General features: G+C 53.4%; 1 protein-coding gene across 4 annotated transcripts in view; it reads right to left on the bottom strand.

Moving 5' to 3' along the window:
* MFSD4A (major facilitator superfamily domain containing 4A) overlaps nucleotides 1–13,312 on the bottom strand; it is a 98,962-nt gene that overhangs the window by 62,372 nt on the left and 23,278 nt on the right. Inside the window, exons 7-11 of one of the 4 annotated variants that reach the window (XR_010308808.1) lie at nucleotides 8,768–8,915; nucleotides 7,289–7,359; nucleotides 6,245–6,365; nucleotides 4,242–5,139; nucleotides 3,278–4,181 (exon numbers count right to left, since the gene is read on the bottom strand). Coding sequence is in view for 1 of the 4 variants with exons in the window: in XM_064173629.1 (XP_064029699.1) it covers nucleotides 5,075–5,139; nucleotides 6,245–6,365; nucleotides 7,289–7,359; nucleotides 8,768–8,915 (405 nt within the window). In the remaining 3 variants the exon portion in view is untranslated. Of the gene's footprint in view, nucleotides 1–3,277; nucleotides 5,140–6,244; nucleotides 6,366–7,288; nucleotides 7,360–8,767; nucleotides 8,916–13,312 lie in introns of those variants that run through there. The other 3 variants (XR_010308810.1, XR_010308809.1, XM_064173629.1) reach the window with 3 other exon arrangements.

Genomic DNA, 13,312 nt, shown 5'->3' with positions numbered 1-13,312 from the left:
AGCCTGGCAGAGAAGAGCTTCTCAGTCTAAGCTTCTTTGGCAGAGCAGCTTCTGAAAGAGCATCTCAATGCCATTGTGTTCGAAGGACCTAAGTGCAGGTATTGTAATGCAAGCAGATAACACAGCCAAAGCTTTCAGCACTTGTTCAGTGTTAACTAAATTTGCTTGGAATTGAACCTTTCCATGCTACCACCTCAGGAAGACCTTCAGCCTGTCGAGATCACCTCCAACCCCAAACAAAACCAAGTTGGGAAGCTTTTCAGGCATGAAAAGTTGAGCCAAGCTTTGAGGTGCTGCAACAAAGCCACAGAAGCGACTTTTGGAAGGAGCAGTGCACTGAGATGGCACTTTGAGGGATTGAAGCTTTCCAAACTGCACTGAGAGAGATTGAAGCTTTCCAAGCTGAGCCCTGGTGGCCCTTTTGTTCTTCACAGCATCACGAAGGTCTGTCCTGAATAATCAGGTGACTTTTTTTTTCCCCCCCTCCCCTCTCCCTTTTCTTTCTTTTCCTATCGCTTCAATTTTCTTTCGTGCACAAAAAAACCAACCTCCCCCCCCAAAAAATATCCCAACCCCCCCAAATCAATGCATTGCAATTTAGTTTGCTTTTCAATAAATAAAGGGGTGGGGGCTAGGTGAAATGAACCTAAAAGAAACCTATTTTCTGTAAGAACTGACAGAGGGATTTGCTTTGTATAACGCGAGCTGGCTTTAAAAGAATGAACCCCAAAAAAACCAAGCAGTGTAGCAAAATTATCCAAGTCAATCCTATGTTAATAGTTATGTGCAACCAGACATGCAAAACAATTGTATTTTTTTAAATAAATATTTTTAACAAAGCTCCTGAGCCTTTTGGACTTGCTTTGGGGTGGGGTTGGTTGGGTTTGGTTGACTTGCGGTAGAGGAAAGGGAAGGTTGCAGCTGTGGGGGGATGGAGAACTCACTGAAGCTTGCGTGAAGGGAGGCAGAGTTGCTCCTGTGTGGGTTTAATTCTCTGGGGTCCTTGATTGCAGAGAGATGTTGAGGTGCTGGAAGGTGTTTGGAGAAGGGCAGCAAGACTGGGGAGGGGCCTGGAGCACAGCCCTGTGAGGAGAGGCTGAGGGAGCTGGGGGGGTGCAGCCTGCAGCAGAGGAGGCTCAGGGCAGAGCTCATTGCTGTCTGCAGCTGCCTGCAGGGAGGCTGTAGCCAGGTGGGGTTGGGCTCTGCTGCCAGGCAGCCAGAGACAGAAGGGGACACAGCCTGAAGCTGTGCCAGGGCAGGTCTAGGCTGGATGTTGTTAGGAAGTTGTTGTCAGAGAGAGTGATTGGCACTGGAATGGGCTGCCCAGGGAGGTGGTGGAGTGGCTGTGGCTGGAGGTGTTGAAGCCAAGCCTGGCTGGGGCACTTAGTGCCATGGTCTGGTTGGTTGGGCAGGGCTGGGTGCTAGGTTGGGCTGGCTGAGCTTGGAGCTCTCTTCCAACCTGCTTGATTCTGTGATCAGAGGCTGTTCTAGATTTACCATAAGGATAGTGGAACACTGCAACAGGTTGCCCAGGGAGGTGGTTGAGTCTTCATCCCAGGAGGTACTCAAGATGAGGCTCAAAAGGGCTCTGGGCAACCTGCTTTAGAGGAGGAGGTCCCTGCTGAGTGCAGGGGGTTGGACTGGCTGAGCTTTGGAGGCATCTTCCAGCCCAACCCACTCTGTGGTGTCCTATGGTGAGTAGGTCCATAGTGCTGAGAGCACCGTGGGGACTGGAGCTGTCAACTACACTTCTGGCAACAGAAATTATCCTGGCAGGAGCCTTTAGCTGCCTGTTAATCTGCAAGAAGAGTCCCTGGTGTGAGGCAGCTGTAGTCTGAGCAGCTTCTCTTCCAAAACTGGCTCCTCCATTGTACTGTTTCATGCTCCTTTCCTCTCTGCGGGGCTGGGGAGTTGCTGCGGGGCTGGGGAGATGCTGTCATGCTGGGAGGGGCTCGGTGAGTGACAGCCTGAGGGTGGGGGTTGCTGCAGATGGGTTTTGCAGTGCTCATTTCCACGCTGGCTGCCTGGAGCAGAGTGAGGCTGGCATCCTGTGGTGCTAGGGAAGCATTGCAGCCTGTCCCTCAGGAGGGCTCCTCAATCCGGATCAGCCCAGAGTTCAAGTGGTTGATCACAGGATGGGTTGGGTGGAAAGAGACCTTCGAAGCTCATCCAGTCCAACCCCTGCCCTGCAACTCAGCAGGGACAGCCCCAACTAAAGCAGGTTGCTCAGAGTCCAAAGAACCTAACCTGGAATGGTTGCAGGGTTGGGCATCTTCCACCTCTCTGGGCAAAGAACCTGACCTGGAATGGTTGCAGGGATGAGCATCTTCCACCTCTCTGGGCAAAGAACCTGGCCTGGAATGGTTGCAGGGATGAGCATCTCCCATCTCTCTGGGCAAAGAACCTGGCCTGGAATGGTTGCAGGGATGGGCATCTTCCACCTCTCTGGGCAAAGAACCTGACCTGGAATGGTTGCAGAGATGAGCATCTTCCACCTCTCTGGGCAAAGAACCTGACCTGGAATGGTTGCAGGGATGAGCATCTCCCATCTCTGGGGAGCCTGGACCAGGCTCTCACCATCCTCAGTGTCCAACAGTTCTTCCTTCTCTGGATGATGAGGGGACTGGAGCACTGCCTGAGGAGGAGAGGCTGAGGGCCCTGGGGCTGCTTAGTCTGCAGAAGAGAAGACTGAGAGGAGATTTAATCAATGTCTGTAACTGGCTGAGGGCTGGTGGGCAGGGGGGAACAGGCTCTGCTCATTGCTCCCTGGGAGTGATTCTATGACAAAGCCTGGAGCAGGCTGCCCAGAGAGTTTGTGGAGTCTCCTCTGGAGACTTTCCAAACCCACCTGGATGCATTCTGTGAACTGCCCTGGGGGCTCCTGCCTTGGCAGGGAGGTGAGACTGGATGATCTCTGGAGGAACCTTCCAACCTCTAAGGGGAAAGGTAAGAGAGGCTAGATTGAAACTTGAGGAGGGCAGATTGAGACTGGAAATGAGGAAGAAATTCTTTCCATTGAGGGTGGTGAGACACAGGCACAGATTGCCCAGGGAGGCTGTGGCTGCTCCCTCCCTGGAGATGTTCAAGACCAGACTGAACGAAGCCTTGAGCAACCTGGGCTGATGGGAGCTGTCCCTGCCTGTGGCAGGAGGCTTGGAACTGGCTGCCCTTTCAGCTCCCTTCCAACCCAACCCATTCTATGCCACTCTGGCCTGGTGCAGGTGGTAGCTGAGAGCCTTGGGCAGGAGCAGCTGAAGTTAGCCGAGCGCAGTCGTGCTGAGAATCTCCAATCAATCAGCTTTAATTAAACACTGCTTTCTATCCACAGCTCCATATGTACATCCACATACAGCAGTTCAAGCAAAAGCAGCCCCTGTCCCATCCTCCCTCGAGAGCTAGATGGAGGCAGCTTCCCACTCCTTTAAAGCCAGTCCTTGCTTCTCAGCTTGGAACAGGTCATGCATGGGTTATGTGAGTACCTCAGAAGGCACCAGGTAAAATATTGCACAGATCAAGCAGCTGGAGGTTGACTCCCACCCAACCTCCTTGGTTTAAGCTTCGACTGGAAGCTAAAAAAAAACAACCCAAATCATCAATCCCTAAAAAAAAACAACCAAAACCCAAACCCAAACCAACCACTGTGGCTGCAGCAGCTGAAAGAAAAAACCAGTGGCTGAAAGCAACCAAAAAAAACCCCCAATTAGCCTTAAAAATAAATTCAGCACAACTCATTCTGGACTTAAAAAAACTGAAAGGAGAAAAAGCAAATGATTTGAATAATCCAGAGGCTTTAGCATGCTGAGTCTCAGGGGAGGTGGCTGGTGCTGGGTGAATATACAGGAAGCAGCTCTGCAAAGGCAGCCAGGTCCAGGCAGGTTCTGCTACAGCATTGCACTCGGTGGCTGCTGCCACTTGGGTCACTTTCCCCCTCCCTCCCCCCCCCCCCAAACTTTGGAAGTTGATATGGAGGTGACATTGAGTCTGTTGTAGAAAAGTGAAATGAATTCCAACCCAGTATTGTGCTGTGAACTGTGGGGATGCTGTGCAAGAGGCCAAAAGATCTCTAAAGTTCAGTATCTAAGTCAGGAGGGCTTCAGTCAAGCCATGCAACAGAGGACCTCTTTGCCAACCCCACTGGTGAGGAAGTTCATATCCAGCAGCAGCTGCTTCTTCCTTCTCACCTTCTGTCCTGATCTGGTGAGGAAGTTCATATCCAGCAGCAGCTGCTTCTTCCTTCTCACTCTGTCCTGAACTGGTGAGGAAGTTCATATCCAGCAGCAGCTGCTTCTTCCTTCTCACCTGTCCTGAACTGGTGAGGAAGTTCATATCCAGCAGCAGCTGCTTCTTCCTTCTCACTCTGTCCTGAACTGGTGAGGAAGTTCATATCCAGCAGCAGCTGCTTCTTCCTTCTCACTCTGTCCTGAACTGGTGAGGAAGTTCATATCCAGCAGCAGCTGCTTCTTCCTTCTCACCTGTCCTGATCTGGTGAGGAAGTTCATTTCCAGCAGCAGCTGCTTCTTCTTCTCACTCTGTCCTGAACTGGTGAGGAAGTTCATATCCAGCAGCAGCTGCTTCTTCCTTCTCACCTGTCCTGAACTGGTGAGGAAGTTCATAGCCAGCAGCAGCTGCTTCTTCCTTCTCACCTGTCCTGAACTGGTGAGGAAGTTCATAGCCAGCAGCAGCTGCTTCTTCCTTCTCACCTTCTGTCCTGATCTGGTGAGGAAGTTCATATCCAGCAGCAGCTGCTTCTTCCTTCTCACTCTGTCCTGAACTGGTGAGGAAGTTCATTTCCAGCAGCACCTCTTGTCCCCTCCTCCCTGCCATCCCCTGCAGCCCTCCAGACACAGGCTCCATGTGCTGCTGCCAGTCTCTGGTACCCAGGAGGTGGGTAGCTTGTGCTTAGGCTCAACGTGGTGCTTGAGGATGTTTTCTTGATTCTGACTTACCCATCCTAAGGTGCTTTTGGTTGCAGACAACTTGCATGACTCAGTCCATTGCATCTGAGATCATCCTTAGCAGTAATGCTTCAGTTGGTGGCTTGGTTTTATTGCTTGGCTGGAGCTTGGCCACTTCTTTAGCGTTGATACTGCCCAGTGTCATCCATGGCTGCTGGTTTGTCAGGTGAGGCTTCATCCAGAGCTGAAAAATGGACATTGAATGTTTGACCTGAATGGCTCAGACTCCATTGAGCTTTAAAAGAGAAGGTTTGGGCTGGAAGGGACATCTAAAAGGTCCAACCTCCATGGGATGTGGCTGTTCTATCACCCAGCATATGAGGTTGGTTGCTTCTCTGGTCATAGAATCAGAGAGTGGTCCAGGTTGGAAGGGACCTCTGGAAATCATCCAGTCCAACCCCCTTGCTAAAACAGGATCACCCAGGGCAGGTCACACAGGAACACATCCAGAGGGGTTTGGAAGCTCTGCAGAGAAGGAGACTCCACAACCTCTCTGGGCAGCCTGCTCCAGGGCTGCAGCACCCTCACACCAAAGGAGTTTCTCCTCACGTTGAGGTGGAACTTCCTGGCTTCCAGTTTGTACCCATCCTTCTCACAGCCCACCCCTGAAAAGAGCCTGACACGACCCTGGGTCATGGGAGAAAGGCCTGTGCCAGTGACCTGGACACCTTTTTTCCCCTCTTGTCTCCCAGAGCTCCTTCTGTGCTTCTAAATGCAAAGACACTGAAGGCTGAGGTCACACCCTGGAGCCTCGCCGCTGAAATCCTTGCTCTGAGAGAGGAAAACCAAACAGCACAGGTAGACTGAGGTGATGCCAGAGAGCAGGCTTTCACCAGGGAGTCTCTTCTCAGAGCCTGACAGCTGCCTCTGCCTAGCAGACCTGCTTGTTCCCTGGATTTTAGCCAGGGAACACAGAGGGAATCTTGTGCATCCTGCGCTAGGAGCGCTCGGTCCTGCTCACCCTGCAGGCAGAGCTTTCCCAGCCAGCCTGCCCTGTGCTGTCTCCCTCCTCTGCAATCCACACAACCATTCCCTCATTTTTCCCTTTCCTTTCTTTTCTGTTTCTCCAACAGAAGAGGATAAAAAGGAAAAGAAACAAAAGCAAAGCCCAGGCTGTGGCTGCCAAGGCTTTGTGGGCAAAGGCAAAGCAGGAAGAGGGGCCAGGAAGCAGCAGCAGGAGAAACATTTCCTTGCATTTTGCTAGGAGCCTGCACCCTGGTTGTGTATCTGAGCCCTCTGCCACTCTTCCTCTCATTATAAAGCAGGGCTGAGGGCTGCTGGGTTCTTACCTGATGAGGGCTTGGGGTACATCCTGTGGAAAAACAAGAGCAGAGCATAGAAGGTAAAGGCCAAGCCTCCAAAGATCATCCCACAGACCAGGAAACTGTAGCTGCCCTGCTCGTGTATGATCTGCAGTGGGAGGGGAAAAAAGAGAAGTCAGCTGGAGCAGAATTGGCCTCAGCACTCAGACACCTCACTAGCATCAGTGAGAGCTTTGCTCTTTGGTAGCTCAAGGCATTCATAGAGTGGTTTGGGTTGGGAGAGACCTTCAAGACCATCCAGTTCCAAGTCCTCTGCTACAAGCAGAGACATCTCCCCCTAGCCCAGGTTGCTCAAGGCTTCATTCAACATGGCCTTGGACACAGCAGGTCGAGGGAGGTGATTCTCCCCCTCTGCTCTGCTCTGCTGAGACCCCACCTGGAGTATTGCATTCAGTTCTGGAGCCCCTGGGACAAGAGGGCTGTGGAGATGCTGGAGAGTGTCCAGAGCAGGGCCAGGAGGATGCTGAGAGGCTGCAGCAGCTCTGCTGTGAGCACAGCCTGAAAGAGTTGGGGCTGTGCAGGCTGGAGCAGAGGAGGCTCCCAGGGGACCTTCTTGTGGCCTGCCAGGATCTGAAGGGGGCTCCAAAAAAGCTGGGGAGGGACTTTTGAGGCTGTGAGGGAGTGTCAGGAGTGGGGGGAATGGAGCAAAGGTGGAGGTGGGGAGAGTGAGGCTGGAGGGGAGGAGGAAGTTGTTGAGCAGGAGAGTGGTGAGAGGCTGGAATGGGTTGCCCAGGGAGGGGGTTGAGGCCCCATGGCTGGAGGTGTTTGAGGCCAGGCTGGCTGAGGCTGTGTGCAGCCTGCTCTAGGGTAGGGTGTCCCTGGGCATGGCAGGGGGGTTGGAACTGGCTGCTCCTTGTGGTCCCTTCCAAACCTGACTGCTTCTATGACCTCCTTGGAGAGGGCATCCACACCCTCCCTGGGCAACTTGTTCCCAGCAGCTCTCCAGCTCCTGGGGTAAGGTTTCTGCAGGCAGGTTGCAGTCAGTTTGGGGCATGCCCTGTCCACACTCACCGATCCCACCAGCAGCTGCAGCACCATCTCTCCAATCCCAGCTCCAGTCACTAGCACAGTTGTGGCACAGCCTGCAAAGGAAGGGGAGGTGATGCTGGGTGAAGCAGCCAGCAGGACCCACCTGTAGCTCCTTTAAATTGCCTATTTCATAGCCCTGCCCATACAAGATTTACAAATCCTCCTGTTTGTTCCCATCTAGTGTTGGGAAGGCCTCTTCCAAGCTGCTGAAGTGCAGGTAGGTAAAGGGTTTTAAGCTCCAAACCCTTCTCCTGCTCTGTGGCTGGTTGGCACAGCTGATGTTTATTCTTGTTGGACAGACCTTCAGAACTCACAGAATGGGTTGGGGTGGAAGGGACCTTAAAGAGCAGCCAGTTCCAACCCCCCTGCCATGGGCAGGGACACCTCCCACCAGCCCAGGTTGCTCAAGGCTTCATCCAACCTGGCTTTGAACACCTCCAGGGAGGGGGCAGCCACAACCTCTCTGGACAACCTGTTCCAGTCAATCCCTACCCTGACTGCAAAGGATTTCTTCCCAATATCCAGTCTCAATCTGTCCTACTTCAGCTCCAAACCATTGCTTCTTGTCCTGTCACTACAGGCCATAGTCAGAAGTCTCTTTTGTGCTTCTGTCTTGCTAAACTAGAGATGAAAGTTGGTGGAGACTCCTCTAATTGATGGCCACACTCAAGGAGTTTCAGTTCCTTGATGAGGACACAGCCTCAAGTTGTGCCAGGGCAGGTTGAGGCTGGATGTTGTTAGGAAGTTGTTGTCAGAGAGAGTGATTGGCACTGGAATGGGCTGCCCAGGGAGGTGGTGGAGTGGCTGTGGCTGGAGGTGTTGCAGCCAAGCCTGGCTGGGGCACTTAGTGCCATGGTGTGGTTGGTTGGGCAGGGCTGGGTGCTAGGTTGGGCTGGCTGAGCTTGGAGCTCTCTTCCAGCCTGCTTCAGTCTATGATTCCATGATCTTTCAAGGTCCCTTCCAGCCCCTGACATTGTGTGTTTTCAAAGCTAGCTCCACCCTGAGTCCCTACAGCAGATGTTGCTGTCAGCCCCTGGGAGCCCTAAAGCTGCAGGAAACCAAGAACCTGCCTGGATCCCTGCCTGTGGAAGCTCTTAGGACAATGAAGCTGGGCTTGGTGCAATGGAGACAAGGGGCAGTGGTTTGGAGCTTGAGGAGGGCAGACTGAGACTGGAGATGAGGAAGAAATTCTTTCCAGTGAGGGTGGGGAGACACTGGCAGAGGTTGCCCAGGGAGGTTGTGGATGTCCCCTCTCAGGAGGTGTTCAAGGCCAGGCTGGATGAAGCTTTGAGCAACCTGGGCTGGTGGTTTGCTGAACAAACACCATGTCCAACAGCAGATCTTCCTTCCAGGCCTCATAAGCATCCCTGAGGAGTAAAGGAGCTGCTAAGTGTGATGGGATCCGAGCTCCAGCCTTCAACACCTACCTGCCCCTCCAAGCCAGCCCAAATCTCAGCTCACCTTTGTACTGCAGGATGTCCTCAGTGTAAGCCAGCATGCTGGGGAAGGTGCTGCTGAGGAACAGCCCCAGGGATGCTGTCCCCACAAACAAAAAGACAACACTGGAGGAGAAGATGAGGAGCAGGAGGAAGGTAATCAGGACTCCAACCTGCAAACAACAGCCAGAGTCAGTGGGAAGGCAAAAGGCTGAGCTGCAGCAGAGTCTGGGGTTGTTTATTTCTGGTCTGGAAAAGAGAATAAAACTTTCCCTGAAAAATGATCATAGTCTGGAAAATGGAAGTGAGCAAGCCAGGGAAATCCACCTGCCTCCAGAGGGAAGAGCTTGGTGCTGTGTCACACAGTCAGGAAGGCTGGAAAAGACCTCTGAGCTCATCCAGTCCAACCACTGACCCAGCCCCACCATGGCCACTAAACCATGGCCCCAAGTGCCATGGCCACAGGTTTCTTGAACCCCTCCAGGGATGGAGACTCCACCACCTCCCTGGGCAGCCTGTGCCAGTCCCTGACCACCCTTTGAGGAGAGAAAACTTTCCTAATCTCCAACCTAAACCTCCTCTAGTGCAACTTGAGACCATTTCCTCTTGTCCTATCACTTGTTCCTTGAGAGAAGACATTAACCCCACCTGGCTCCAGCCTCCTTTCAGGGAGCTGTAGAGAGCAATCAGCCTCCTTTTCTCCAGCCTCATCACCCCCAGCTCCCTCAGCTGCTCCTCCCCAGCCTTGTTCTCCAGCCCCTTCCCCAGCTTTGTTGCCCTTCTTTGGACCTGCTGCAGCCCCTCAATGTCCTTCTTGGGGACATAAAATGTCTCTCTCCAATTCTCTCTACAAAAAGCAAGCTCAGGAAGGCAGCACCATCCAGTAGCAAAGTCTTGGCTGCTTCTGCATCAGAGCCAGCTGCAAACAGGCAGAGGCAGGGCTGCAGAGTTAGATCTGGAGCCAACCCACCAGCTCTACATCATAAGGTAGAGACTTAAGAATGCAGCTGGAAAACCTCTCTTCTTTTTCCTCTGCAGATTCCACCTCTCAGTCACTACTCAGCCTTAGTAAGCAGGTTAAAGAGTGAAGTCTCTCTCTCCTTAACTGCTCAGGAACCAGGCAGAGAGGTAGAGCCAGAGAGCCAACAACATTTCATAGCAGCAGGTCTAACCTTCCTGGACCTCTTTGTTTTGAAGGGCTGTTTCCCAAGGAACTTTGTGAGTCAGTTCCTTAAACAGGCTGAAGTCTGCCCCTCAGCAGTCCAGTGTGGAGGTTCTGTTGATGCCCCTCCTGGTTTCACCACAGATTGAAAACTCATTTCATGGTCACTGGACCCCAGGCAGCATCTGACCACCACATCCCCAACCAGCCCCTCTCTATTTGTGAGCAGCAGCTTAAGCAGAGCTGCACCTCTGGTAGGCTCACATACCAGCTGAGATAAGAAGTTGTCCTTCACACACTCTAGGAACCTTCTAGACTGCCTCTTCTCTGCAGTAGTAAAGTCTCAGCAGATGTCTGGCAGGTTAAAGTTGGCCACAAGAGCAAGGGCAGATGTCTGGCAGGTTAAAGTTGGCCACAAGAGCAAGGGCAGAGGTCTGGCAGGTTAAAGTTGGCCACAAGAGCAAGGGCAGAGGTCTGGCAGGTTAAAGTTGGCCACAAGAGCAAGGGCAGAGGTCTGGCAGGTTAAAGTCCCCCCCCACAAGAGCAAGGGCAGAGGTCTGGCAGGTTAAAGTCCCCCACAAGAGCAAGGGCAGAGGTCTGGCAGGTTAAGGTCCCCCACAAGAACAAGGGCAGAGGTCTGGCAGGTTAAGGTCCCCCACAAGAGCAAGGGCAGAGGTCTGGCAGGTTAAGGTCCCCCACAAGAACAAGGGCAGAGGTCTGGCAGGTTAAAGTTGGCCACAAGAGCAAGGGCAGAGGTCTGGCAGGTTAAAGTTGGCCACAAGAACAAGGGCAGAGGTCTGGCAGGTTAAAGTTGGCCACAAGAGCAAGGGCAGAGGTCTGGCAGGTTAAAGTTGGCCACAAGAGCAAGGGCAGAGGTCTGGCAGGTTAAAGTTGGCCACAAGAGCAAGGGCAGAGGTCTGGCAGGTTAAAGTTGGCCACAAGAGCAAGGGCAGAGGTCTGGCAGGTTAAAGTCCCCCCCCACAAGAGCAAGGGCAGAGGTCTGGCAGGTTAAAGTCCCCCCCCACAAGAGCAAGGGCAGAGGTCTGGCAGGTTAAAGTTGGCCACAAGAGCAAGGGCAGAGGTCTGGCAGGTTAAGGTCCCCCACAAGAGCAAGGGCAGAGGTCTGGCAGGTTAAGGTACCCCACAAGAGCAAGGGCAGAGGTCTGGCAGGTTAAGGTCCTCCACAAGAACAGGGGCAGAGGTCTGGCAGGTTAAAGTCCCCTACAAGAACAGGGGCAGAGATCTGGCAGGTTAAAGTCCCCTACAAGAACAGGGGCAGAGGTCTGGCAGGTTAAGGTCCCCTGCAAGAGCAAGGGCAGAGGTCTGGCAGGTTAAAGTTGGCCACAAGAGCAAGGGTAGAGGTCTGGCAGGTTAAAGTTGGCCACAAGAACAAGGGCAGAGGTCTGGCAGGTTAAAGTTGGCCACAAGAACAAGGGCAGAGGTCTGGCAGGTTAAGGTCCCCCACAAGAGCAAGGGCAGAGGTCTGGCAGGTTAAGGTACCCCACAAGAGCAAGGGCAGAGGTCTGGCAGGTTAAAGTTGGCCACAAGAGCAAGGGCAGAGGTCTGGCAGGTTAAAGTTGGCCACAAGAACAAGGGCAGAGGTCTGGCAGGTTAAGGTCCCCCACAAGAGCAAGGGCAGAGGTCTGGCAGGTTAAAGTTGGCCACAAGAGCAAGGGCAGAGGTCTGGCAGGTTAATGTTGGCCACAAGAGCAAGGGCAGAGGTCTGGCAGGTTAAAGTTGGCCACAAGAGCAAGGGCAGAGGTCTGGCAGGTTAAAGTTGGCCACAAGAGCAAGGGCAGAGGTCTGGCAGGTTAAAGTTGGCCACAAGAGCAAGGGCAGATGTCTGGCAGGTAAAAGTTGGCCACAAGAACAAGGGCAGAGGTCTGGCAGGTTAAGGTCCCCCACAAGAGCAAGGGCAGAGGTCTGGCAGGTTAAAGTTGGCCACAAGAGCAAGGGCAGAGGTCTGGCAGGTTAAAGTTGGCCACAAGAACAAGGGCAGAGGTCTGGCAGGTTAAAGTTGGCCACAAGAACAAGGGCAGGTGATCTTGAGGCAGCCTCCAGTTGCTTAAAGAGTAATACATCAACCTTTTCTTCCTGGCTGGGTGGTCTGTAACAGCCTCCTAGCAGGGTGTCAGCCTTCTTGGCCTTCCCCTTAATTCTCACCCCTAAGGACTCCACTTCATCATCCTTTATCTCCACCTCCATGACACCCAGAGCATCCCTAACATACAGAGCCACTCCTCCTTGCCTGTCTCACCTGAAGAGTCTGTAGCCATTGAGGACAGCACTCCAGCTGTGAGAGTCACCTCCCCACCTCTCTGTGTTGGGGCCAGCATTGCAGTTTGCCTCCTGCACCCAGGCTCCCAGCTCCTCTTGTTTGTTACCCACACCTCGTGCATTACTTCACATGCACTTCAGCTGGGCTGCTGCTCTTACCCCTGTCTCTGGCCTACCACCTTCAGTCTCCTTCAGTTTGCCTCTGGTGCTGTCATGTTTAACCCCCTGTCCCTCCCACTCTAGCTTAAAGCCCTCCCAACAAGCCCAGGGAGCTCCTGTGCCAGGGCTCTGCAGATTCCACAGCTCACTCACTCATCAGCCTTAGTAAGCAGGTTGAAGAGTGGAGTCTCTCTCTCCTTAGCTGCTCAGGAACCAGGCACAGGAGCAGAGCCAAAGAGCCAACAGCATTTCAGCCACCCTGCCTTAGCCCTCTGGCTCCTCCAGCTAAGAGCAAAAGCATCCCAGCTGCACCCAGCTCTGCTCAGCAGAGGGAGCTCTGCAAAAGCAGCTCCAGTTAGTCCCTGGGACTCGTTGGGACCCCAGCTGGGGGTGGCTGAAGGTTGAGACCCCAGCTGGGGGAGGCTGAAGGTCCACCAGGGCTGGAGAGGTTAGTCTAAATCCAAAGGGCAGTGCTGAAATGACTGCAGGAGCTGCTGCATCTTCCTGCACCGAGCAGCACCAAGGAGCCAGCACTGCACAGAGGCTTCAGTGTCAGCCAGGGGAACTTTTGTCCTTGCCTGACACCACTGCTGTGGCCTTTTAAGGGGAGTCATAGAATCGTTGTGCTTGGACAAGGACTCCATCGAGTCCAACCTGCAGCCCAGCACCTCCCCAGCCACTAAACCATGTCCCCAGGTGCCATGCCCACGTGTTGTTTTGAGCACCTCCAGGGATGGGGACTCCACCACCTCCCTGGGAAGCCTTTTCCAATCCCTGAGTAAGTAAAATTTCCCTCATCTCCAACCTCAGCCTCCCCTGACCCAACTTGAGGCCATTTCCTCTGCTGGGTGCTTTCTGAGGAGCAAGCTCAAGAAGGCAGCACCATCCAGTAGCAAAGTCTTGGCTGCCTTCTGCATCAGAGCCAGCTGCAAACATGCAGAGACAGGGCTGCAGAGTTAGATCTGGAGCCAA

The sequence above is a fragment of the Pogoniulus pusillus genome, chromosome 39 (assembly GCF_015220805.1).
Source record: "Pogoniulus pusillus isolate bPogPus1 chromosome 39, bPogPus1.pri, whole genome shotgun sequence".
NCBI classification, from domain to species: Eukaryota; Metazoa; Chordata; class Aves; order Piciformes; family Lybiidae; genus Pogoniulus; species Pogoniulus pusillus.
This window is presented reverse-complemented; position numbering and strand designations above follow the sequence as displayed.